Source organism: Echiichthys vipera (genome assembly GCF_963691815.1).
Source record: "Echiichthys vipera genome assembly, chromosome: 15".
Classification (NCBI taxonomy): domain Eukaryota; kingdom Metazoa; phylum Chordata; class Actinopteri; order Perciformes; family Trachinidae; genus Echiichthys; species Echiichthys vipera.
The window spans coordinates 27,908,670-27,936,349 of record NC_139840.1 but is presented as its reverse complement, the minus strand read 5'-3'; the positions used below and the strand labels follow the sequence as shown (position 1 = coordinate 27,936,349).

At 39.9% G+C, this 27,680-nt stretch overlaps 1 protein-coding gene across 1 annotated transcript; it reads right to left on the bottom strand.

Annotated features, from left to right (window-relative positions):
- Positions 1 to 242: 242 nt before the first annotated feature.
- LOC310957300 (phosducin-like) lies at positions 243 to 23,068 on the bottom strand (the record flags this gene model as incomplete). The annotated part of the gene is made up of 5 exons (XM_083927797.1): positions 243 to 431; positions 7,163 to 7,275; positions 7,472 to 7,691; positions 21,924 to 22,060; positions 23,020 to 23,068. The coding sequence occupies 5 exons, from the start codon at positions 23,066 to 23,068 to the stop codon at positions 243 to 245; spliced, it is 708 nt and encodes a 235-aa protein (XP_083783923.1).
- Between the last annotated feature and the right edge of the window lie 4,612 nt (positions 23,069 to 27,680).

Here is a 27,680-nt window from a genome sequence, read left to right as displayed (position 1 = left end):
TGTGATTTACAACTGCTTCTAAACATAATCAGCATTCAGTATGTGCTGGATGTCTACTATTGTGTTTATGGAAACATGCAATGTACATACTTGTTTTCTAGACTCATGACTGCAACACTGTCCCCATTTCTTCCTTGTAAAACCCCTCTTGTCTCCTCTTTCTCTGCCTTTATCCACTCCACTGCAATTCATCCTTTTCCCTCCTTCTGTCACTGATCATCCTTTTCTCTTTCCATCTCTTACTATTCCACTTCCCCTTCCTCATCCTCATCCTCAACACATGCTGTGAACTCCTTCTCAGGTAACAGGCCATATCCATTGAGAAACCCCTCCACATCTGTTGCGAAGAAGTCTTCATTGAAGTGTTTGTTAACAGCCAGGAAATTACCCAGTAACTCACCAGCTTTGTACACCAGCAGGGCAGGAAGAACCTGGAGGGATATTAATAGGAATCAGAATGTATCTGTAGGCTCTCTTAGTTTGACCATTTAATAGTGACAGTGACTTTATTATAGCCAGTACTAAACATCTTGTAAAAATTAGAGAGGGGTGTTTTTAGTCATTTCAATATTCGAATACTTGCAATACCTGACAAACAAGTAATCAATTACTCTTAGTAAAAAAAAACAAAGACAACTGGAGGTCAGCTTTCCCTCTCTGTAACTTACACTAGGATAAATTAAACAAGCACTTTTCTATAGCATCTGCTGAAAAATAAATGTATGGTTACAGGCCAATTAATTTGGATAAGTTGGACTCACATTTAACCCGTTCTTTTACAGCACTGTGATCTATTTTTCGAATTGATCAGAAGTCCTCTTTTCCTAATTCTCTTCCGTTGAGCGATTATTATTACTCTCATCTACCCGCTGGACAATTGGAGGGGCTTGGTGTTTCGAGTCATGCATTGGTTCCATGCCTTTAAAGTTGCAGTCCGTAAGATTTCCATCTATTTAATTGCCTATAAAGTTCATTACTATCACAGAGTGAGTTAAAACAATGTTGACTGATCATGTGACCCACTAATGAAAGACCTTGCTGCCTTTTTGCTGAGTATTCCAATATCTGTGTCTGTGGAGACGTTCCCTCCCTAGATGTAAATAAGTCTTCATATTAGTGACTCTGCTGACAGAGGTTGGTCTGTGGGCCCAGATCGAACGGTAATGCTACGTTCACTTGTAATAGGAAATTCCAATATCTGAGTCAGGCTTGTAGTAAGGGCAGATGTGTAATAGGAACATGTGTTTGTGTGTGTGTGTGTGCATGTGTGTGTGTGTGTGTGTATGTGTGGATTTAAGAGGGGAACATATAGGGTACAGACTGGAAGTAGAGAGGTGAATGTGTTTCAATAAAGTTTACAAAAGAACAAAAAATAAAAATAAATAGTCAACACACATAGTGACTGTGAACGTGACAAGATGGAGGCTCTGAAAGAACAGGCTCACCTGCAGTTACCTCTTACTGCCACAGAGGAGGCTAGAAACGAGGGATCTCAAATCTGATGAGTACAACTTTGAAGCACTTTCAAGTGTGTTGCGGGGAGCGAGCGGGGAGGAGCAACACATGGTCTCTCACAGCGCATCAGTTATGTGCGAAGATGAGAGAGGACACTGTCTGCCTCTACAGCCAGGAATTAACCTTCTTTTTTTTCTTTTTACATACAAAGGGTCAGTATGTTGCTGTTACCCTTTGGTCGCTACTTGAATAGGGATGCCTTAAATAAAGAGAAGAAAAATTTAGACTATCATGATCCTCATGCAACTATAATAATTTAACTTGCCTGGTGCAAAAAAAAAAAGCGTGTATATGCGACCAGAGCACTGAAGAGGCTATTACTATTATATTTTAACATTCATATTGAAAATATAGCTGGAAATGGAAACAAAGTGCACATTCAAATTCCTTTATTGAGAGAGAATGTCACTGTTGCTGAGCAACAGCAGTGCCTCACCACTGTGTGGCGAATGTATTCAAAAAAATTGAATGGTGTTTTTCACGTGTCTCATGTATAGGGAGCTTCACTCTATTATAGCCTACGCAGCGCGAATAGTGAACCGCTACTTGAAGAGTGGCACCAACAACGATCACTCTGAATATTCCTGAAATCTTGCCCATCCCTAATAACACTCATAATAAACTATTTGTAAAAACAAGTTTAAGTCAATGCTACTACAATTACTATTACAATTGCTTACCAACAATTTCTTATTTTTGTTTTTGCAGCCTCTGATATGATATAATGATAACAGTGTCAGATGTACTATTTGATATTTATATAAATCTAACTATAAAGCTAGGAATCTGTGTTTGTGTGTGTATGTGTGTGTGTGTGTGTGTGTGTGTGTGTCTGACTGTCTGCCCTTCGCATATCTCAAGCAATGTTCATCCAATCTACCTTACACTTGGTGAGCTGTGTCAAATTTGGTGCAATTTGGCCAGGTGGTGGCGCTATACTTTCAAACCGTAATTGTCAGAAATTCTTATGCATATATGGCAGTCCTTTGCTTATCACAAAAAAAAACTTTTTCCAATGGACTTGACACTTCTCAAGGGAGTAGCCTCATGAGACCATCCTGATCTCTGAGCTCCATGTATTTTACTCTCAGATCAGTCTGGTAACTGAAAATTTGGAGAAATTTGCCAAGTGTCCAAACCAATCATCGTTGGTTTTGAGGCGGATTTAAGTGTGACGAAACAAGAAGCAACTGTTCAGTGTAAACAACATGGAGGCTTCCACGGATGAGATGAGCAGCTATGGAGCAAGCCGCTCACTAACCTTTTTTTTCTCTGGATCCTTCTGTTGAATATGGACCAGACACCTGAAATTAGGCCTTTGATCCTTAAATTCACGTTCACACAACGGAAAATATCCTTTAACCACATATTTTTTACTTTCTGAGCTTTGCCTCAACGCTGTTAGTATGTCATATGCTTTGTTGATCTGATTGGTTGATTTGGCCCGTATGTTGGTGATTGGTTTATCCAATCAGCGACCAGTATTTTCGCCCCTTCCCGAAAGATCTCCAAACCAGAATTCCCAGATGGATATGCTGAGACAATGAGAATCAATCTATCTGGAAGAGCCAGGTTACCAAGGGAGTGCACTGTTGAGTGTGAAATCGATTGGATGAGTGGCTCTTAAGATCGCTGCATGCGTTTCTGGGGGCCATTCTGCATGTGCTCCAAAGAGGCTCGCTCCAAACGGGAATGCACTAGTCTTTTGAAGAAAAAAAAAGGGGTCTTGATTTTACACAGAAGTAGACAAGAGCAGGCATTTCAGTTTTAACCAGCAACCTTCAGAGTTGCCAAATGAAATGACTGTTGCTGTTGCTGTCAGCCGATGTTGATTCATCGGCTGACAGGTGGTGCAGAACTTATGTTATAGTTGGCCATAATGTAGTTTTTGCAGTGTTCAGGTGCCACTTTTTGGGAGAGGCATAGGCAACGCAAGAGTCAGACTTCGCCATCAGTTATTTGAAGTCGGATTGGTGTGTTTCTGCCTTTACACTTCTACTCTTTGCTTCTGGTTTTGAAAAGGCAAAAAACTTTTTTCAAACTCTCATAACCTCACAGTTCTTCATAGCAGAGTGACAACTATAGTGTATACGATTTCTCTTCAGTGTTTTCATGTGTGACTTAATGTAACAATATAATTGGCTATGCTTCAACACTGCAAACTTGATTATCATAACTGGAATTATACTGTCTGCTAATAATTCAATTCAATTCAATTTTATTTATAGTGCCAAATCATAAAAGTTCTCTCAGGACACTTTACAGAGTAGGTATAGACCACACTCTATGACTTATTTATGATTTACATAAATCTTACACAGCAATCTTGTCGGGTAATACGGTACTATGAGCTCTTTAAGATACGTCAGAGCCTGACCAATAAGTAATTAGGAGAAGGATTTTAAATTCTATTCTAGATTTTACAGGTAGCCAGAGCAAAGAAGCTAATACAGGAGAAATATGTTCTCTTCGATTTGTTTTAGTTAGTACTCAAGCTGCAGCATTTTGGACCAACTGGAGACACTTAACAGACTTATTGGAGCAGCCTGATAATAAGGAGCTGCAGTAGTCCAGCCTAGAAGTAACAAATGCATGGACTAGTTTTTCTGCATCTTTGTGAGATACAACGTTCCTAATTTTCACAATATTACACAGGTGAAAATATGCAGTCTTTGTCATTAGTTTTATGTGAGAATCGAAGGACATATCCTGATCAAAAATAACACCCAGATTCCTTACTGTGGTGCTGGAGGACAACACATCACCTAGAGTAACAATATCTTTAGCTATTGAGTTTCGGAGGCCTTTGGGGCAAAGTACAATGACTTCAGTTTTTCCTGAGTTTAACATCAGATTGTGGTCAGGGACGGAAGGCTAAGGTGATTTCCAGGAGATCGGTCAGGCAGGATAGTCGGAGGCAGGCTGGGTCGAAACCGGGAGATCAGGCAGAGTAACGCTGGAGAGTCTGGTGCAAGCATCGAGAACAATCTGGCAATGAGTGAGTGTGGAGTTGGGGTTTAAATGCAGCCAGAGCAGAGAGCACAGGTGAGTGGAGTTGGCTTGATGAGAGGGGTGTGTCTGATTGAAGCAGGTGCAGAGTGTGAGGCAGAGATGAGCTGTGACACATTTGAAGTTTATCTAACTGATCGGTTTCTTCTGGTTCGATCGAAAAATATAATTGTGTATCATGAGCATAACAATGAAAATCTATGGAGTCCCTCCTTATAATATTTCCTAAGGGAAGCATATATAAGGTGAAAAGAATCGGTCCAAAGGCAGAACCCTGTGGGACTATGTGACTGACTTGTCATTAACATTTAGAAACTGAGGTCTATCTGATAAATAAGACTTAAACCAGCTCAGTGCGGTTCCTTTAATGCCAATAAGATGCTCCAGTCTCTGTAGCAGGATGCGATGGTCAATAGTGTCGAAGGCAGCACTAAGATCTAGTAAAACAAGTACAGAGACAAGTCCTTTGTCTGAAGCTATTAGAAGGTCGTTAGTAATTTTTACCAGTGCTGTCTCAGAGCTATGATTAATTCTAAATCCTGACTGGATGTTTAACATACATACATACATTATTTACATAATGACTCATTATTATGTAAAAAGTCACACAGCTGATTGGCGACTAATTTCTCTCTAGGCTAGAACCTCTGGATCAAGACTGGGCTTTTTAAGAAGAGGTTTAATTACAGCTACTTTAACAGACTGTGGTACATAACCTGCTGATAAAGACATGTTAATCATATCTAATACAGGAGTGCTAACTAAAGGTAACACTTCTTTAAGTAACCTAGTTGGAATAGAGTCTAGGAGACAAGTAGAAGGCTTTGATGCGTAAATAGTAGAGGTTAATTTGTAAGGTCAACTGTAGAAAAGCAGTCCAAGAATATATCAGGTCGTACAGTTGTTTCTAAGGTTCCTGGTTTTGAAGAAAAATTGGTGGCAAGCGAGTTGATTTTGTCTCTAATAGTTATAATGTTGTCATTAAAGAAGGTCATGAAGTCGTTACTACTGAGGGTTATAGGAATACATGGCTTAATAGAGCTGTGGCTCTCTTCAGCCTGGCTACAGTGCTGAAAAGACATCTAGGATTGTTCTTATTCTGCTCTATTAAAGATGAGTAATAGGCTGCTCTGGCATTACCGAGGGCCTTCCTATATGTTTTTAGACTTTCTTTCTAAACTAAGTGAGATCCCTTCAATTTAGTAGAGCGCCATTTACTTTCTAATTTTTGCGATACTTGTTTTAATTCACGGGTTTGTGAGTTATACCAAGGAGCTAACTTCCTCTGTTTCATTATCTTCTTTTTTAAAGGAGCAACAGAGTCGAGTGTTGTTCGTAGTGAGCCTGCAGCACTGTCAACAAGGTGATTCATTTCCGAGAAACTAACGTTAGTACAGGAATCTTGAATATTAGGATAAGGCATTAAAGTGAATGCAGATGGAATTGATTCCTTAAATTTAGTTACAGCACTATCAGATAAACATCTAGTGTAGAAACTTTTGCCCTGAGGTGAGTAGTCCTGTAATATGAATTCAAAAGTTATTAAATAGTGGTCTGATAAAGTAGTATTCTGTGGAAAGACTATTAAGTCATTGATTTCCACACCATAAGCCAAAACAAGGTCGAGGGTGTGATTAAAACAGTGAGCATGTACATTGACTAAAACCAATAGAATCTAATAGAGAGATAAACGCAATACTAAGACTATTATTGTCAACGTCCACATGAAAATCTCCTACAATGATTACTTTATCAGTTTTAAGGACTAAATTTGACAGAAACTCTGAGAATTCAGATAGAAATTCAGAGTACGGACCAGGAGCACGGTACACTATAACAAGTTTAATTGGCTGTACAGTTTTCCAGGTTGAATGTGAAAGACAAAGAACAAGACTTTCAAATGAATTATAATTTAGTTTAGGTTTAGGGTTTATTAATAGGCCTGAGTCATAAATAGCTGCGACGTCTCCTCCCCGACCACTGCCTCGAGGAATATGAGTATTGATATAACTGGGAGGAGTGGATTCATTTAGGCTAACATATTCTTCAGGACACAGCCAGGTTTCAGTCAGACAGAGTAATATATGATTATCTGATATCAGATCGTTAACTAATACAGCTTTAGATGACAGAGATCTGATGTTTAAAAGTCCACATTTTATTTTACAATTTTGTTGCATTATCGCAGATTTGGTGTTGATTTGTATCAAGTTTTTCTGTATAGCTTCTCTTGAGTTTGATTTAATTAATTTAGATGATCGCGGGGCATACAGCGTTTGTAAAGGATACTGAGCTGGGAAGTGCTTCACAGGGAGCACGGAGAGGTGTGTAAGACTGCAACTCTGCTTCCTGTGCGTCTGTGGTAACGGCAGCGCAGAGAGGTGTATTAAACTGTGACTCTGCATTCTGATCCCAACACTGGGTTCCCAACCCAACACTGGGTTAAGCCACAGCTGGCGAAGGCGGCTGTACATGACGTCACCAAAACGCGGCAGGGGAAGCGGGCCGGAAATAATACTACAGTCCAATGTCCCAATGGGGAATATTGTTATTTGATCAATTATTAGTCTAGTCTATTATACATAAATAAAATTACCATTATCATTTTCTTTGCCTATTTTCCAAACAGTTTACTAACCTCAGAGGAGAAGCGTTCAGCAGCACCTGTTGCCACGGCATCAATGCGACAAAATTTCACGCTTGAGTACTCTGAAGCCAGACAGTCCATGCATGAGTTCAACTGTTCACAGCCTGACAAAGGACAAATAATACATTTATAACTATTACTGAACAGCACTGTAGTGAACCACCCCATGAGAATAGACATTTTTGGAGTATATGCTTTAGCAATCTAGTTGATTAATGAGACTGTACCGTACAGTAGCTGTAACACAAGTCAATGAGCTAAAACTTTAATAGAAGTTTTAATTTGATACAAAAAACCAACCTTTAACGCCATGCTGGTAGATGTGGACTACCACTAGGGTCAACCGATGTTCCTTCTCTATGACTTCCAGGAAGGCTTCACCACTCTCAAGTTCATAGACTTCTTCAAATGTAGGACCAAAGCTAAGACGCTCATGCATTTCCTGCATACACTGTTTTCTGTAGCGTTTCAGGCAATGTTCATCTTCTTCTTGGATCATTTCGTACTCCTGAACACTCATCTACAGGTGAGAAAATATTTGTCACTGCTTTGCTTTTTTTATTACATTTTAATGTACTCTTTTGGCAGACATTTTTTTCCAAGGCAATAAACAAGTGAGGTACAATCCAAGTCAGACTGGATTGTTATTGTGTGTACCATATGTTTTTGTCTGTAAGTGAGTGTATGGATGCCCCAGTCTGTGATTTTAATTTTCTTCCTCTGTTTTTGTTGGCACATAAAGTGATGTGAGAAAGTATTTGCCCCCTTACAGATTTCTTCTGTTCTTGCTTATTTGTCACACTTACATGCTTCAGATCCTCGAACACATTTTAATATCGGACAAACATAACCTGAGTAAATACAACATGCAATTTTTAAATTGATGACTTCATTTAATAAGGGAAAAAGCTATCAAACCAACCCTAAATGAAAACAATTCTGACACAAGTTTGAACCAAAATTCCTCCACAGTGATGTGAAAAACTCATTGCCAGTTATCACAAACGCTTGACTGCAGTTGTTGCAATTATTAGGTTTAGGGGGCAATTATTATAAACATATGTTTATGTGTTTTAAGCATATGAACTGTATCTTCACTGACTGATCAGATCAGTCTGTTTATGTGTTTTAAATATAATGAAACATATCTACACTGACTGATAAGATCAGTCTGTTTATGTGTTTTTAAACATATTATGAACCGTATCTACATTGACGGGCGGGGGACTGCACTTGATAACTGTAGACGATGACTGTAGACTGTAGACTGTAGACGCTGTTGACATGATTGAAGGAAAATACACCCTCCGACCACAAAGTGGGTTGCAATGACAGATTGGCGCTGTCCGTATTTCTACATGTTGACTCCTCAGGAACCAAGCAGCTGAAGAAGTAACGTGACACTGACAGCTACAGCAAAGAGGCTACAGTTAGCTCTAAACAATATCTGAAATTTGAGATAACCGTGTCTTGCCATGTTTCTGGTGAATAAAAATCACAGGACTTGATGTTAACTGGTGGACTGATATTCATTTTATTTATTCAGTCAGTTCTCCGCTGTAGGAAACATTGCCCTTATATCCTCAAAGCAATTTCAGTCAAAAACAACTGGACTGGTTGTTTGTCTAGGAAGACGTTTCACCTCTCATCCAAGAGGCTTCATCAGTTCATGTACGCATCTGACCAGGCTGGGACTGGTCCAACTAACTGGTGTGGAGATCCAGGTATTTAACCTCTCACAAGGCCGATGATGTCACTGACACCCTTTGTGCTCCAAATGCCCACGCCCGTCGTTAGAGTGACAGTCGTTGGTGGGCAGTTTGTTTCGACTTCGTTAGTGCTCTATTGAGTCTGAACGACAGTCGTTGGGGTCAACCGGGCCATGTGTGAACAGTTGTCCTTTGAGGTTAGATTGTTGAATCTCCTGGGAAGGGATGAAAAGGCAGCATTGTAAATTGGAGATAAGTGGTGTCTCAGACCTCCTCCTCTGTTTAGCGATGGTTGCTCCACTTTAACATAGATGGCTTCTTTTACTCCTCTTTCAAACCATCTGTCCTCTCTGTCCAAGATTTGGACATTGCTGTCATCAAAGGAGTGGGCTTTCTCCTTGAGGTGTAAGTGGACAGCTGAGTCCAGGCCTGAGGAGTTAGCTCTCCTGTGTTGGGCCATGCGTTTATGCAGTGGTTGTTTTGTTTCTCCAATGTAAAGATCTTTGCATTCCTCGTTGCATTGGACAGCATAAACCAGGTTGCTTTTGTGGTGGTGTGGTGTTCTGTCCTTCGGATGTACTAGTCTCTGTCTGAGTGTGTTACCGGGTTTGAAATACACAGGAAAGCAGTGTTTGTTGAAAATCCTCCTGAGTTTCTCCAATACCCCAGCCACATATGGGATGACAATGTTGTTTCTCCTGTTATCTTTTTCTTTCTCAACCACTTTGGTTTTCTTTCTGGAGGCAGCTGCCATTTTAACAAAGTGCCAGCTGGGGTAGCCACAAGTTGTGAGGGCGCCTCTCAGGTGCTTGCGTTCTTCCCCTTGAGCCTGTGAGCTAGTGGGTACGTTATCAGCTCTATGCTGCAGTGTTCTGATAACGCCAAGCTTGTGTTCCAAAGGGTGGTGAGAGTCAAAAAGTAGATATTGATCTGTGTGAGTGGGTTTTCTGTATACCCCTATGTGGAGGCTCCTGTCATTCTCCATATGGACGTCACAGTCCAAGAAGGGCAAGCTGTTGTCCTTAACTTCCTCTCTGGTGAATTTGATGTTTCTGTCCACTGAATTGATATGTTCAGTAAAAGTTTGCACCTCTTCAGATTTGATCTTAACCCATGTGTCGTCCACATATCTGAACCAATGGCTTGGGGTTACTCCTTTGAAGGAGTTCAAAGCCTTGCCCTCTACCTCCTCCATGTACAGATTTGCCACAATAGGGGATACTGGTGAACCCATGGCACAGCCGTGTTTCTGTCTGTAAAAATGCCATTAAACTGGAAATATGTGGTATTCAGGCACAAATCCAGAAGTTGGCAAATGTGGTCTGGTTTGAGATTTGTTCGGTTTTGTAAGGAATTGTCCTGTGTGAGCCGCTCTCTTACCATGGCCAAGGCCTCCATGGTTGGAATACAGGTGAACAAGGAAGTCACATCGTAGGACACCATGGTTTCATCTGGATCCATTATTAGGTCTCAGACTTTGTTCACAAAGTCCATGGAGTTTTGGATGTGGCGTGGGGTGTTTCCCACCAGTGGTGCCAGAATATCTCCCCCAGCTGGACCTTTGTTAAAACGGCAGCTGCCTCCAGAAAGAAAACCAAAGTGGTTGAGAAAGAAAAAGATAACAGGAGAAACAACATAGTCATCCCATATGTGGCTGGGGTATCGGAGAAACTCAGGAGGATTTTCAACAAACACTGCATCCCTGTGTATTTCAAACCCGGTAACACACTCAGACAGAGACTAGTACATCCGAAGGACAGAACACCACACACCCACAAAAGCAACCTGGTTTATGCTGTCCAATGCAACGAGGAATGCAAAGATCTTTACATTGGAGAAGCAAAACAACCACTGCATAAACGCATGGCCCAACACAGGAGAGCTAACTCCTCAGGCCTGGACTCGGCTGTCCACTTACACCTCAAGGAGAAAGCCCACTCCTTTGATGACAGCAATGTCCAAATCTTGGACAGAGAGGACAGATGGTTTGAAAGAGGAGTAAAAGAAGCCATCTATGTTAAAGTGGAGCAACCATCGCTAAACAGAGGAGGAGGTCTGAGACACCACTTATCTCCAATTTACAATGCTGCCCTTTCATCCCTTCCCAGGAGATTCAACAATCTAACCTCAAAGGACAACTGTTCACACATGGCCCGGGTGACCCCAACGACTGTCGTTCAGACTCAATAGAGCACTAACGAAGTCGAAACCAACTGCCCACCAACGACTGTCACTCTAACGACGGGCGTGGGCATTTGGAGCACAAAGGGTGTCAGTGACATCATCGGCCTTGTGAGAGGTTAAATACCTGGATGTCCACACCAGTTAGTTGGACCAGTCCCAGCCTGGTCAGATGCGTACATGAACTGATGAAGCCTCTTGGATGAGAGGTGAAACGTCTTCCTAGACAAACAACCAGTCCAGTTGTTTTTGACTGAAATTGCTTTGAGGATAACGATGACCTGGACGAATGAGAACATTCACAGGCTTATCAGAATCAGAATCAGAATCAGAATCAGGTTTATTGCTAAGTATGTTGGACATACAGAGAATTTGACTCCGGCTTATGCTTTGCTCACAGTTTCCAAACATTTAACAGGACAAACCTAAATATAACAATAACAATAACATTTACAGAACAATAACAGACCAATAACAGAACAACACAGAACAATAATTTAAGATAAAAAATAGAGGTAATATTAAAAATAGGTTAACAGAAGCCCTTATTGCCCTTATATGTCATCATCAAAGAATGGGGACACAATTTGTGATGACGCCCCTAGATGACAGTCTGATCGGAAATCCCTGATGCCTTATCAGAACTGGACATGTGTTTTGAACTCGACTCCCCTTCCCTGCTCTACTCTCAGGATCCTTTGATCTTTTAGATGAACCTGGAACGCATTAAAGAGTTAAGAAAATTACGTCAAGGTCATTAAATGAAGAACCATGTAAGACTAATTTATGTTAGACCAACAGACACTGTCAAAAAGTGAAATTTGTCTGTTAACTAATGGAGAAAACTTTCCCAAGAGAACTTTTATTGCACCTCGACTCTTCAACTCAACTCCCCCAAAACATTCCACAGAAAACCTGTGACACTTTTTATGACTCTAAGCAACCCACAGACCTCCTTATCAGATAAGAAGGAGAAGAGACTCACATTTTTAATATGTTCTTAAAGAAAACTATTATAGGAAGTATAAACTGTTATAATGTGTATTTTATTCATTTGTAAAGAAATTAGTGTTGTTTGGAACAACTCTGGTCGTTCTATGGTCAAGATTGCCTAAGTTACAGAAATGTGGTGATATTAAACAGGATCATGTAAGTATTGACATTAAGAAATCAACTAAGGATTATATTTTAAGTTTGTCCCAGTCTGTATGCATGTATCATTCAATCATACCGTATATTATTATTGAGGATTTTATTTTAACACATTATCAAAATATATTTAGACTACTATCACAGAATAATTATTTTAACATATGAATATGTTATTATTTGATATTATTGCATCACTGACAACATTCCCACAGGATTATTAGGTAAGAGAAAGCAAACATTATGTGTTACTGTGTTCATTCACTGTTCAAATTCATACATTTGGTCTTTTGGTATGTTTATGAAAACCGATCCTTGTCTTCTTTTGAAACAAAGGAGAGGGTGTTACCCCAGAAAGACTTTTGGCGTTAAGCTGAAGATTTAGGGTTCAAAACGAAAGTGACCCTCTGACGCTAAATATCTGTTGCCAAGGTGAAGCATCCCCTATGGACAGACTGTTGTGTGCTGCCCTGTTGGACAGCCCGTCCACTCCTCTGCCTCTGACGACCTGGTTCTGCCAGCCCTGCACCTCAGGATAGACTGTAAATACACGTCCTTCCTCTTTGATCCCCCCTCTACAAAGCTGAGTTGTTGAGATGACGTTGTACGTACTTTAATGAGCAAATCTGGTGACCACTGGCTATTTGATATTAAACTTTACTTTCCAAAGTACATACATTTCCATATCATAGCTTTTACAATGCCCATCTATTTTCTGTTATTCTCATGTGTGTCATTTCATGTTATAATCTATCATGCATATTATGTATATAAATATATTCATATTTTTGTAGTAAGACCCCCAAAACCCCAGATGTTGTCTGTGAGCTTTCATTCTGTTTTGCAAAGTTTTGAGGTCACTGTTTTACGAGAACAAACGTTTCCAGATTGAGATTGATAGGAATGAATTGATAAATTTAATTGATAAGAGAAACTGATAGAAAAGTATTCATTTAATTCTTGCAGGTGACTAGGTTTTCTTCGGGCTTAGTCTGGTGCCCCCTTTTAAAATAAGGAATAATTAATTAGCCTAATTAATACTTAATAAGGTGATTAATTAATTTATTAAAATACATGTAGACACCACTGTGCAGCCGAGTCAATGGTAAGACTGGACCTGACTGTCCGTTATTTGTTAGTTTCTTCATTGTTTACATTTACATGTGTTTTTAAATCAATCAGTTTGTCCACCAAAATGGGCACTTTGGCTAACGTTTATGTGGCAGAGTATATTTTTATGCATTGCTCAGCTCTTTTTCTTTATACAATATAGTATATGTCCAGATACAAAAATATATCTTCATGTATTTGCTGAGTAGTCTTTTAATAGTACACGTTTAATTTTCATAAGTATAGGTAACCCCAATTGAATTTATTTCTAATTTAAGGATACATGCGCAATAACATCTATATAAGCCGTTGGTTTGTGCTGCGTTCTTCAGTTGGCCGTTGGTATTGAACAGCCTGATTAAAACCGGATATCGTTTATAAAGACGCCATTTTCCATGTGCTGAGAGTCATTGTTCAGTCATGCACGTTACACAGAATTACATCTGCCCTTTTTTAAGCTTAAAACACATGTAATCTCAGTTTAAATAGTGAAAATTGTGAAAAAACAAATATCTTTTATATCTTTTGTATCTTTTGTCTATTTTGTCTTTTCTTTTTCTTTCTTTTCCCATTTAATACTGTAGGTCTGTGGTTTAACCTGTCTATCTGCCCTGACGACGTGAAGCCACAGAATCAGAGGAACTCAGCCGTTGATTTTTTCCTTTAATGATGACACAGTCATCGTTGGATGTAACAGTGGTGACAGAGAGGAGGAGTCTGGTGGGGGACTCTCTGGTGCCACACTCACCACCTACAGCTCAACACCTCCAAGACGAAGGAGCTGGTCATTGATTTTGGGAAGTCCAGACCAAGACCTGTGGACTCGACTGGACATGGAATATACTGGACTGGACAACACACACCAGCCACCTGTACACGAAGACCCAAAGCAGGTTGTACTTCCTGAGGAGACTGCAGTCCTTCAACCTCTGCAGCAAACTAGCCCCACTTGGGAGTTGATGGCGCTGTCATCTACCTGCTGCAACAAGCCCATTCGCACCTGGATGGTGGAGGAGGTACTGTGAGAATCACATTCTTTGATTTCTCTACTGCTTTTAACACCATTCAGCCACTGCTACTGGGGGAGAAGCTGCAGGTGATGGGAGTAGACGACACAATGATCTCCTGGACTACCGACTACCTGACAGGCAGGCCACAGTTTGTCCGTATAGGCAGTGTACTGTCTGATGTGGTGGTTAGTGATACAGGAGCTCCACAGGGGACTGTACTGTCTCCTTTCCTGTTCACCTTATACACCACTGACTTTCAGTACAACACCGGGTCGTGTCACCTGCAAAAGTTTTCTGACGACTCGGCTGTTGTTGGGTGTATAAGTGAGGGACAGGAGAATGAGTACAGGGCACTGGTAGACAACTTTGTGAAGTGGACTGGACAGAATCACCTGCGGCTGAACATCAGCAAGACCAGAGAGATGGTGATAGATTTCAGGAAGAAGAGGAAGACGGCTTTCCAACCTCTGTGCATACTGGGAAAGGATGTGGAGGCGGTGGAGGATTACAAATACCTGGGTGTTACCATCAACCACAGACTGGACTGGAGATCTAACACTGAAGCTGTTTACAAGAAGGGGATGAGCAGACTTTACTTCCTGAGGAAGCTGAGATCCTTCAACCTGTGCAGCAAGATGTTGGAGATCTTTTATCAGTCTGTGGTGGCCAGTGTACTTTTCTTTACTGTGGTTTGTTGGGGAAACAGCATTGGAGACAGCGACACCAAAACCTCATCAAACTGATCAGGAAGGCTGTCTCTGTGATTGGCTGCAAACAGGACACTCTGGAGGCTGTGGTGGAGAGGAGGACACTGAAAAACTGTTATCCATCATGGATAATCCTCTCCACCCTCTCCAACTCTATTCTCCTCTCTAATTCTATTCTATTCTATTCTAAACCGCTGTGGATGTTTAACCAGTATGTGGTCACCAGTGTCCTCTTCTACACTGTGGTGTGCTGGGGGGGCAGCATATCCAAGAAGGACACCTCCAGACTTGATCAAGGGATCAGGTGGGCCGGCTCTGTGGTCGGCATGAAACTGGACTCGCTGGTGACGGTGGAAGAGGAGGAGGACACTGGACAAACTGCTGGACATTATGGACAATGCCAGCCACCCCCTGCACACCGTCATCAGCACCCAGAGGAGTCTGTTCAGTGGAAGGCTGCTCCTGCCCAAGTGTAGGACCAACAGGCTCAAGAACTCCTTTGTCCCTCAGGTCATCATCCTCTACAACTCCTCACTCGGGGGGAGGAGGAAATAAAGAGGACAGAAGGGAAGGAGTGGGAGCCACTCACTGTGCAATTAATAATCTACTCTTACATACCTGGAAACTTTTTCTTTGTTTGTGCAATAACTTTATCCACCACTTAGTGCAATAATTTAATCTAGCTGCTCATTTCTGTCATATACAGTCACACATATTTTTATCTTATAGATTTTCTCTACATTTAACTTATCTGATTTCATATTCCGTGAATTTTATTTTACGTGTATTCTTACATCTACCTCATATATATTTGACGTTTATTAAGAGTTTATTGTTTACTGTATATATACTTTCTTTATTTATCTAGCTAAGAGTTTATTGGTTATCCTATACTGTAAGCTGCTGGAAATTCAATTTCCTTGCAGGAGTCATCCCAAAGGGATCAATAAAGAGAAGTCTAAGTCTAAGTCTAATGAGTTCCGGAGAACTGTTACAGTGCTACTGTTGATAGCCTACTGTAGGTGTGTGGGGGTTGTTGACACAAACCTTATGGTAAAAGCCCATCAGTCCGAACAAAAGGATCAAGAAACTCTGGAGCAGTGTTGGGCAAACTACTTTTTCTACATGAAATTAAGTTCTCATGGATATCATAGCTTAAAACTGGCATTTTTATGTTTCTCTTGTAAAGCACGCTGTTGCTTAGAAAATGAAATATAATGAAAATGGCAACATAAATAAAGATTATTGTTCTCTATTATTGTTATTCTTGTTCATATTATTTTATTGCAACCACATGTATTTGTATTTGTAATACAGCCCACTGGAGCCCACCTTTATTATAGCAGCATTAGAGGTAAAGTGTTTATTTTCAAAAGAAAATAAAGCATTTGACAAAAACATTCACAGTGTTCCTGTAATGACCTGATGCAGACAGCCGGTGCTACAGTAACTGACGGTGGCTCAGTGGTTAAACCAAGCGCCCATGTACAGAGGCTTAAACTCCTCTCCTCAGCAGCCGAAGTTTGATTCTGACTGCTTCTCTGTGTTGCATTTTGTTCTCGCTCCACTTGAAATGTCCAACTGTGAAGAATTTACGAGTTCCCGATTGAAATGAAACGCATCTTAAGCCAGTTTTAGGGATGAGCGAGTAGAGCATTATCTGTATCTGTTTACCATATGAATTATCCGTATCCATATCCATACTCAGAGTGGGAGGGGCCTAACCCAGAAGTGGGTCGAGTTGTCTTGAAATGGCCAGGGCTTTAACCAGTATGTTATTTTAAGCATGCAATTGATATGGTTGATCAGAAATAATTCTATTTTTTGCTGATTAGAAAACTATTTCCAGGACAGCATCAGCATTGAGCTTCAGTTCAATGGTTTCGATCACGACAGCAAACAAACTATTTACACAAGTTTACAACAATGAATACAACATATGAATGTAATGAACAAGAGTTGACATGCTCAACATAAATAAATTTTTTTAACTTAATTTTTTTTATGATCAGTGCGATTTTTAAATGTGTGTGAGAGAGAGAGAGAGAGAACAGCTGGCGGTTTAAAAATAAAATAAAATAAAACAAATCTCCAACAGGCAGAAATGCAACGCAAGTTCCATTCTACCAAGCAGCACATCTGAACAGACCCAAGCAGGCCCGGAGTGGCTAATCGGGAGGACCGGGACAATTCCCGGTGGGCCGGTCTGACTTTTGGGCCGCGAGGGCCGGTGTTCAATTATTATTTTTATTTATTTTGTGCCGGTGTTCAGTCATGGCACTGAGTGGAGTGGGTATCACGTGTATGCTGTTACCGCTGTCGCTAGTCATATCAGGGAGCTGGCGGTCTGTTAGATCATGCCAATGAAACTGGGACGCGGACGCAGGTTAAGGGCACGCCTACCAACAAGACGCAGACGCAGCCTGATGTAACGTACGTGTAGTGCACTAGTCCGCACACTTCAGTGGTGTTTGCCTAGCTCCAACCACAGATGTACAAGGAAAATAAAAACCCAAAATGGAAAATAAAAAGAGCAAGGGTGGCGCAGAAAAAGCGAGGATTAAAAAGAGAAAAGCCCTGGAGACAGATGCAGCCAAATGTGCAAAAATCGGCAACTCTCCTCTCACACTCGGTCACAGCGTCTGGCAGCGCGCAAATTCACGGTGACAGCGTCTTCTAACGATCATATAATAGTATAATATAATTTTATATATAATATCACGGCCAAAAGCTCTGTGCGCCTCCGGATGGCCGTAGCACGAGGAGCTCTCGTAGGGATTGGGCTTCGCGGGGTTTGTTTACCGGCGCTGATGTGTGGAACTGGTCTTCCGCGTTCCACACAAGACCGGATTTTTTTTTTTATTACTGGAAAAATAAATAAATAAATAACTCGGTGTTGGCCTCAACCACTGGTAATACCGCATACCACGGCAACCCTGAATGTTACTAATAATTGGCATTATAATTTCTTTCGGTGTTTCGGTTTTCGTACTTGGTTTCCTCATTTTCGGTTTCGGCCAAGAATTTTCATTTCGGTGTATCCCTTGTTGTAACATATAGCCTGTCTAACCTAACGATACGTAATTTAAATAATATTATGATGCAACGCCACATAACTGGCCACAAACTTTGATTTGTAGCCCCTCAGATACAAGATGCATCACCAAGCACCAGCCATCAGCCCACAGGTCCAGAGTGTGCAGGTAGGATTGCTCATTAAGTGAATATTATTAGAATTAATATAATGAAGAGTATGGTGTAGACCTAGCCTGGTCCTACCAGACTCGTACTTCATTTCATTTGCACAGAGAGTCTGGACCTACTCAATTGATAAACGTTAACTCACTTGGAAGGCAGGTGTCTGTTGAAATTTAAAACTATTGGATCTGCCCAGTGCCACTCTGGATCTGCCATAACCAATCGCTAACGTTTGGCCGGGAATCACGTTGCACGCAGGCTGTAAACAAACCAAACACTGCATGAAGATGTAAACGAGAGCTGATTGGACCCAGATTGCAATTGATGATGATAGAGGATTCAGCACTACAATAATGAAACTGACTTGAATTTTTGACTTGAAAAAGGGGAGATTTGTGACGAGATTTATGAACATTTTTATGATTTAGAGTCAGAGGCAGAGCCAGGAGCCAGTGGTGAGGAAGAAACAGATGAGCTAGTGTGTGAACAAGCAAGCATCAGTTCCAATAAAACCACTTTCTATGCCCTAATGATAGTAGTGGCCCGTTATACTTTTGATCATTAGTAATAGTAAGAATTACAGTAGGAATTACAAGGCTTTAGAGAACAGTGCGCTATTGTATGCTTAACATGTAAAGTTATAATTACATTATTTTAATATAATAGGTCGTGATCTAAAGTGGGCCGGTCTGAGGTATGAAACTCCAGGGCTGAAAATGAGTCCCACTTCGGCCCTGGACCCAAGTTTACAGAACTCTGCTGTTAATAAGTGAGTACAAACCGAAGTAAAAACAAACCTGAAGCTGAAGAAACTTCAAAGTTAAAGGAAAAGACCCACGAGTCTGAGTCAGGGAGAGACAGAGCGTGTGTGTGTGTGTGTGTGTGTGTAGTGGAGGGGGACACAGCAGCTGAGTGGCGCTGTGACAAACACATCACGGAACGCAGACACAGTCAGCTAATGAGGATTTTCATTCAATCCAAGCACGGATATTGAAGCGTATTACTCGTATATTACTCAAAAAGTGCATTATCCGTACCAGACACTTGTTCCAGCAAATCTTGGACAGAGAGGACAGATGGTTTGAAAGAGGAGTAAAAGAAGCCATCTATGTAAAAGTGGAGAAACCATCGCTAAACAGAGGAGGGGGTCTGAGACACCACTTATCTCCAATTTACAATGCTGCCCTTTCATCCCTTCCCAGGAGATTCAACAATCTAACCTCAAAGGACAACTGTTCACACATGGCCCGGGTGACCCCAACGACTGTCGTTCAGACTCAATAGAGCACTAACGAAGTCGAAACCAACTGCCCACCAACGACTGTCACTCTAACAACGGGCGTGGGCACTTGGAGCACAAAGGGTGTCAGTGACATCATCGGCCTTGTGAGAGGTTAAATACCTGGATCTCCACACCAGTTAGTTGGACCAGTCCCAGCCTGGTCAGATGCGTACATGAACTGATGAAGCCTCTTGGATGAGAGGTGAAACGTCTTCCTAGACAAACAACCAGTCCAGTTGTTTTTGACTGAAATTGCTTTGAGGATAACGATGACCTGGACGAATGAGAACATTCACAGGCTTGTTCCAGCAGAGTATCCGGAACATCTCTAGCCAGGGTCAAGGAGCAGTGCTGCTGTATGTTGAACGCAATGCCAATGCAATTCGGCTTCAGAGCCAATTATTCAACTGAAACAGCCAACTGTTTTGTAACAGAAAAAATCAAATCTCTACTGGATAAAGGTGGTGTTGTTGGAGCTGTGCTCCTTGACCTCAAGAAGGCATTTGATACTGTTAATCATAGAATTCTTATGTCAAAGTTAGCTAGTTTTATTTTTTGTTCAGATACACTAAAGTGGATTGAATCATATTTGTCAAATCGATCTCAGTCAGTTCAGGTAAAGAATCATCAATCAGCTGCTCTTCATCTATCCACAGGAGTCCAACAAGGATCCATACTGGGCCCTTTGCTAATTACATTATATATCAATGACTTACCATATGTATATCCAGATGCCAACATCCAAATGTATGCTGACGACACAGTAATTTATGTACATGGTAGCAGCATGACACAGGTTGCTGATAAACTTACAAACTCCATGACTCATGTAACAGCATGGTTAAAGCAATGCTGTTTGCAGCTGAATGTGTCTAAAACAGTATGTATGTTTTTCACCAAGAAGAACAGTTGTATCTGAATACAAGTACCTTGGTGTTTTGGTTGACTCTAAACTTTCTTTCAAGGCTCAGTTGAAAAAAGTCTGTAACCGGGTCAAATTCAATCTCTCAAATTTCAGGTTCATTCGAGATTATATGTCAACAGATGCGAAGATGTATATGCATTCTATTTTTTTTTCCCACATCATCTACTGTTTAACTATATGGTCACAGGCTAGTAACACTTCTCTAAAACTGGCGCATTTACAGTAATGTTATTAATGTGCACAGTGCCCTGTTTTCAAATAAACTAAACTTCAAACGCTAATTCACTACAGAGGGTAACTTTGATGTTTTTTAACCAGCTGACTCGAGTCAGCCGACATGCTTTTGTCGGCGGGTGAGAGGCGCGTTCTGGTTGTTCACCTGCAGTGACACACAAACCCTGTAACTCGTGCTAACTACTGTAGCTTGGTTAGCAAAGTGCAACCAAACGCTGTATTTCCAGTGGTCAAAATGTTTCAGTGAAGTGTGATGGTGAGAGGGTTAAAGTCCTGAGACTTTAACACAGACAACACCCGAAGACAAGTCATTTTAACATCCACAGTGACGTGACTACAAATACAACTGTTTACACATATCCTGATTGACAGGTGGCTGTGCAGCCCCGCCTTAAAGCATCCGATGCTTTATGATCTATTTTTACCCTAAATGGGATCATAAGTTACTAAATGAATGGCATACTTATTGAAGAAGACTTGAAACTAGAGATTAAGACCATAAACTGTATGAATGAAGGTTGACAGCACACTTTTTTTTATACATCTATGGTCATAACACATAACATAACATGTCCACTTTGACATTGAGACTCTGTAATGTAATGTGTAAGTTTACTGTAACAGTCCAGCAGATAATTTTTACCCAAAATGTTTTAATCTGGTTTCTTCCACCAGGTGTGCACTGCAGCGACTGCAGCCAGAGAAATAACATAGGAATAAATCATATTAGACCCGCCTTAATGATGCTACTGCATTTATGCAGAGCTCAGGTCAAATAAAAGAGGAAACATCTGTATCTGCACTATTGCACCCTCTGCACAGTCCCATTATGTTTAACAGACATTCGTAGCTCACTAATAACGTAAAACATATTGTTTATTCTATTTTATATTTTGATGAACTTTCACTTCCCTTTGTATCTAGCTTCAGGTACGGCTTTTAATACAGACTAATTAAGCCTCAAAGTTTAAAACTTAGGTTTTTGCCAACAATGCCCGAAAAAAAAAAAGAAATTGCCTTTCAGGACTTCCATACTAGATATTTTTTTCCTTGATATGTAATCATCATTGTCTGATTAAAATTTGTTTGATAATCTGCAGCATGTAAGTGTGACAAAAAAGCATAAATCTTTAAGGGGGCAAATACTTTTTCTGTATCTTCTGTGCAATGGTCAAGGGTGTAATCAATGGTAAAATCTGTCAAAGATATGTTTTCCTGTGTGAGGTTCAGTAAGTGTTTCCAGTCACCTTTCTGTTGAGTCTGTCCTTGTCATCGTCTCGTGGACTGGACATTTGTCTGAGCAGCTCTCTCTTGCCTTGAGGGACTGTCTCGCCAACACTGTCCAACTTAAACCTTCGCCAGTCATTAATTACACCTTTTGGACCTGCGGATATGGTACATCTGTTGTGATTATTTACAAAAACAACACTATACTGAGTGAGTAGAGACTGCAATTTTGTCAATGCATGTGTACTAAACAGACTGTATGTGAGAGATAGACGTAGCTACCGTGACGGCACCCATTGGTTTGTAGACTCCCATTCCAAAGCCAGGAGATTTTGGCTGTTGCCATTTTGTTTTTTTGAAACCAGATGTGACCAAATTTGGATATGATGCGGAGCTGGAGAGGAGCGCTAAACAGCTCCAGGCTGTTTATATCATATTTTATATATTTCGTTATATGGCACTGCTAAGCTAAACGCTAAAGAGGGAAACAGCCGGTGGCTGAACTGAGAGCTCATGTTTGAAAATTGCCAGTTTCCCTTAAGTTACCAGCTAATGCTAGTGCTAGCTAGCTAACATAAGCTTTATTAGAAATGTGAAAACTTCATTTTCAGGTGACCACAATATTACAATTAAATAAAATTAGGTAAAAACACTATGAAAGTATCAAAGTCCTCCGAATGTAACAGACAACACCCAAAAACAAGTTCATGGCTATTTTAATCTACACAGTGCCATTATTAGCACAGTCAATCGCAAGGTAGACGCACCTTAAAGCATACTCTGCTTTATTGTTTGACTCTAAATGGAACCATAATTTACTAAACGAACATCATGCTGTATTGGAGAAAATTTGAAACTAGTGATTGAGAGCATAAACTCCTATAGGAAAATGTTTACTGAGGTAATACATCAAGGGAGGAGAAGGCTCATTTTCTCATTGACTTCTATAGAAACAGACTTCTTTTCGCAAACCAGTGGAGTAGCCCACTAATGGACATTAGAAAGAATACAGGCTTAAGGCCCTTCACCATTGGTTTCATTTTTCAAACCTGGAAGCTATGTCCATCTTTACTATACAGTCTATGGTACAACATCTGTCTGCCTTATGTCTCTGACCTGTATGATTGGAAGGCAACTCTTCTTCTTCCTGGGTAGAGCCAGACATACTGCTAGCAGTCTGCAATACAGAGAACACACAAAGTAGATAACCTTACCAGTGCTGTACAGAGAACAGATGAGGTGATGTGTCCTCTGAAATCCATGTTAAGTCTATCTCATATGGATGGTTGGTTAATGGCCAGAGTTTGTTCTTTGGTAGATTGTGTGCTCAGAGTGTGTGGAGTTCATCACTTTTTTACTTGATCTCATTCCCCTAAGCTATCCTACAGGTCTTTTATGTTCCCCCTGGTATAACTGTGCAAAATAAAAGGTGACTAAAATCAAATCCTGTTGTTTCCCTTTGATGTGTTTGATGTTAATTTTTTCCTTCTCTGGACAAGTCATAGAGTGTGGTCTTTACCTACTCTGTAAATTGTCCTGAGATAACTTTTGTTATGATTTGACACTCATACACAAATACAAAATAAAATTGAATTGATTTGAATTGAATTGAAGTCTACATACTGAATTGCCAAAGTAAAAATAAACCACCAGACAACAAAATCCAGGAACGCACCTGGGTGAGAAAACACTAAAGGCAAAAAATAGTGATGAAATATTTATATTATTTTTATGAACATGGTCGTAACAGCAATAGTCAATACTGTGACACATCCAAAACTTACTATTTGCAACATTTCCTATGCAATGCAACATATTGTTATCACAACCACTTACTCTGAACAAGGTTGACGTTTACTAATCAGATTATACTGAGATTACCAAGAGTCTGACATGTGCAAATCCCTAGGACATCTTATTATGTACAGTATGTGCGTGTGTGATATGACACCGTGTGCTAGCTTGAAAGCTAGATACAGCTGAGGTGTCAATGACAACAGGGCCCTAATCAACACTACGTCAGTCGTGAAACTGATAATGCACTTAAGTCTGAGGTAGTTAATTCCTTCATGTTGTCAGAGGAATGTATTTCTAGCATGGCTGGTTTGAATTAACTCAAATGTAGTTCAGCAATACTTTTAAATATGGCATAACATGACTTGAAAAGTAAAAGCACTTCATAATACTGCATTAACAAATAATTTGACTAAAGCAATGGTTATGTAAGCATACACAAATGGATGTAAGCATATATCATGATGTGCTGCTTAGAAAAAACATTCCTGAACAAAGTAACAACTGCTTGACAGTGACCTGTAGCACAAAGTATTTTAGTATGGAGAAACTTACCTTTGCCTCTTGAGTGAGAACCGATGTCTGTCAGGTCTTTTTTACAGCTTATTCTGTCGGAAGAGATGGGAACACAAGAGACAAGACAGGAGAGAGGGGAACCTACGTTTAGAAAAGGGTGGGGACAGAGATGAGGGAATAAGCTTTATCACTCACTGTAATATGATGTTGTCTCATATGATTAGGTGTGATACCAGGCTTAGTGTTATGGATTAATGATGGAAAAGTAGACCCAAGTATTTTCTTTCTTCAAATTTACAATCATAAATATTGGTTAAATAATTATCTTATCTGACATTTCTTCAGTCACCTTCCTTACATTTGTATGCTTGAGGAATATGTGGACACTTGCACACCCAACAATGGAAGATGAGGTCAATTGATGCCATCCATACATTAATTTCCATACATTACTTTTTAAGGTCTGAGTGATGGTAAGGGAGAAGCTAATAAATATGGTCTTGTCTTGGCAACCACATCATCCCCCATATACTCTCTGTTTCCTGCCCATTCCAACTGTCTCATTTGGTGATTAGTCCTGTCTTGATATATACCCTTTTCCCATTTTGTTCATTGTTAATTTCTCCTGTAGTGATGTTTTTGTTTCATTTTAGTTCTTTTCCTATGTTTTTTTTTACTGTGCTTGGTGGGATTCCGTGTTTTTGGACATTAACCATCATGACATTTTTGCAAATTCTTCCTCTTCATCTGGCCATCATTTTGGCTGTGTATGGCATATGGCAATTTTTTTTGTAACAGTCTCTCTCTTGACAAATTTTGAGATTTAAATTTTTCTAATAGATCGATAGAACACAATGAAACTAATTTACCACCATCTTCAGTCACTAAGGACAAAAATGTCCACTTTCCGAAGTATGCTATAAAATCTATGTTTTTCTGCATACATCTCTTTTGAAAAACTTCAGCCCTGTTTAAAACTACCAAACATCCAATCATTTTGGGGATTTAACCCTTTAAATGCCAGTTTAATTACTAGATAACTGTTCTTGCTTATGGAAAACACAAAATTTGAGTTAAATTCCATAACACAAATGTTGGGTGGCTGGGAGATTTTCTTTTTAAATCAGTCTTGGTTGATGCCAGTCTTTTTCTCTACTGCTTTACTGGCAGGTATGGAGAGCCTTGATTGACTAACCACACTTTCTTTATGTGGGACCTCTAGAAGGCATAAGAAGCCTGCCAGCTGGGAGCTCACTCCCTGACTCAGGCCTGCTGCAGGAGCAGCACCACCAGTTTCGCCTTTGCTTGGTTTGATGTATGTGTGTGGCCTCCTTTTTGGTTTCCATCTTTGAGCCAAAATATTGACTTTGATGCATCATTAGTTTTTGTTTAGCATCAGATTTGAAAACGTACTACCCTCTTGAGTCATTAAGGACAAAAATGTCCACTTCCAAAAACTACTATAAAAATTGTATAGTTACATTTTTTTTTTGATTCTTTGGGTTAAATCTTTTGATCCATCAAAACTATCAAATATTGAATAATTATCAGGATTTAAACCCTTTAAATGCCAGTTTGATTTCACAATGCCAGTATTTTTTTTAATGGAAAAACACACAAAAACCTAGTTATTTTCAATATAACAAATGTTGGGTGGCTAGGGGATTTATTTTCAGTCTTTGATATGTCAAAGATTATTCAAAATATTGACTTTGATGCATTATAAGTTTTTGTGTAGCATCAGATTTAAAATGTACTACTCTCTTAAGTCACTTGAGGTCAAAAATGTCAACAGACAAGCAGGTGGACACAGAAAGACACAAAGACTGTCTCAGGGATGCAAGAAACCACAGAATTGCAATTGGCTGTAAAAATATCTATAAGAATGTGAATATGACTAATAAGTTACGGCAGTTAATATACTAGAATGATATCAATAGTGGTAAAAATGGCAGTTAAGGTGATAGAAATATGAATAAGAATAATTATGGGGGTGAATATGATAGAATGATATGAATATTAGCAATAATAGCTGTAATATTACTAAAAATAGGAGTAACAATATTATTATGGAAGTGAATATAATGCTATTTAATAGGTAATTCAAAAATATTTATTAATAATAACAGTAATAGTAGCAGGAAGTGTCAAGCAGGACCATGGCATCAGGCACCACCACGATCAGCAGACCTGTGAGACGAGAAAGCAAAAAACAAATCCGGCGAATAAGTGAAGTTAGTATCATGCCTGTTAAGTTACTAACAATCAAAAAGTGAGTTAAAACAATGGCTATTGATCATATGTGGCATCATTCCATCCCTGAATGCAAATATGCCGCCATGTTAGTTGTTTTTTTTATATCTCAATTTACTATATGATTTCCAACACATAGAGAAACAGCAGACTGGCAGAAGGATGTAACTAACACATTAATGAAAAGACAGAAAAAATAGATGTGGGTGTGGGAGGGTATGGGGGTTACAGTGATTCACAATTTCATGCCTGTGTTTCTGTCTGACAATGTGTGTGAGCCCAGGAACATACGCATGACAGTGATCTTACATGAAAGTGTAATTCTGGCAAAAAATCCTCCCATGGTCTTTATCTGCACTATTTTACATAAAAAAACATCAAGACAATTTTTTTGTTGATCAACTATTAATGGAGAAATGCTAACAGCCAGACGTGGCTAACACTGATTAGCCCAGGATGTTAAATGGTAAATGGACTGACTGCTCAAGGCGCTTTCACAGTGTTTGTCACATTCACCCATTCACACTGATTGCAGTGGACATCTACATACCATCTAATCTAACCATTCACACCACATTTACACAAGCAATTTTGGGTTCTTGCCCAAGGACACTTTGACAAGTTGACCGGGGGAGGTGTGGATCAAACCGCCAATCTCTCGAGTGGAGGACGATACACTCTTCCACTGAGCCACAGTCACCCTCCCCCAAGGACACTGCGGTGAATGCATAAACATAAACAGGTTTTTTAGCCAATAATATTGCTCAGAATAACACCAAACCTCTGCAGTAGCAATAAGTCCCTTCACAGTAAAAGAAAGAAAGAACCAACAACATACTTAGCGAACCCGGAGTTTATAAAAGAGTATTTTAAAGACTTACCTACTGACCTCTGTACCAGCTCCTCTCATTGTAAAGTCCATTCAAGCGGATTACCAAAGTCAATCTAAAAGGAAGAATCTTGAGGGGGTGAAGTATACTCTGTAGTCTACTATACTTTTTTCAGTTGTATTCCTCTATAAGAGAAGAGAGAACTACACGTATTCTAATAAATTAATTAATCACCTTATTAGGTATTAATTAGGCTACTTAATTATTCCTTGTTAAAAAGGGGCACCACCACCGTACAGACGGGTAATGTGGACTAAGCCCGAAGAAAACCTAGTCACCTGTAAGAATTAAAAGAATACTTTCTATCATTTTCTCTTATAAATT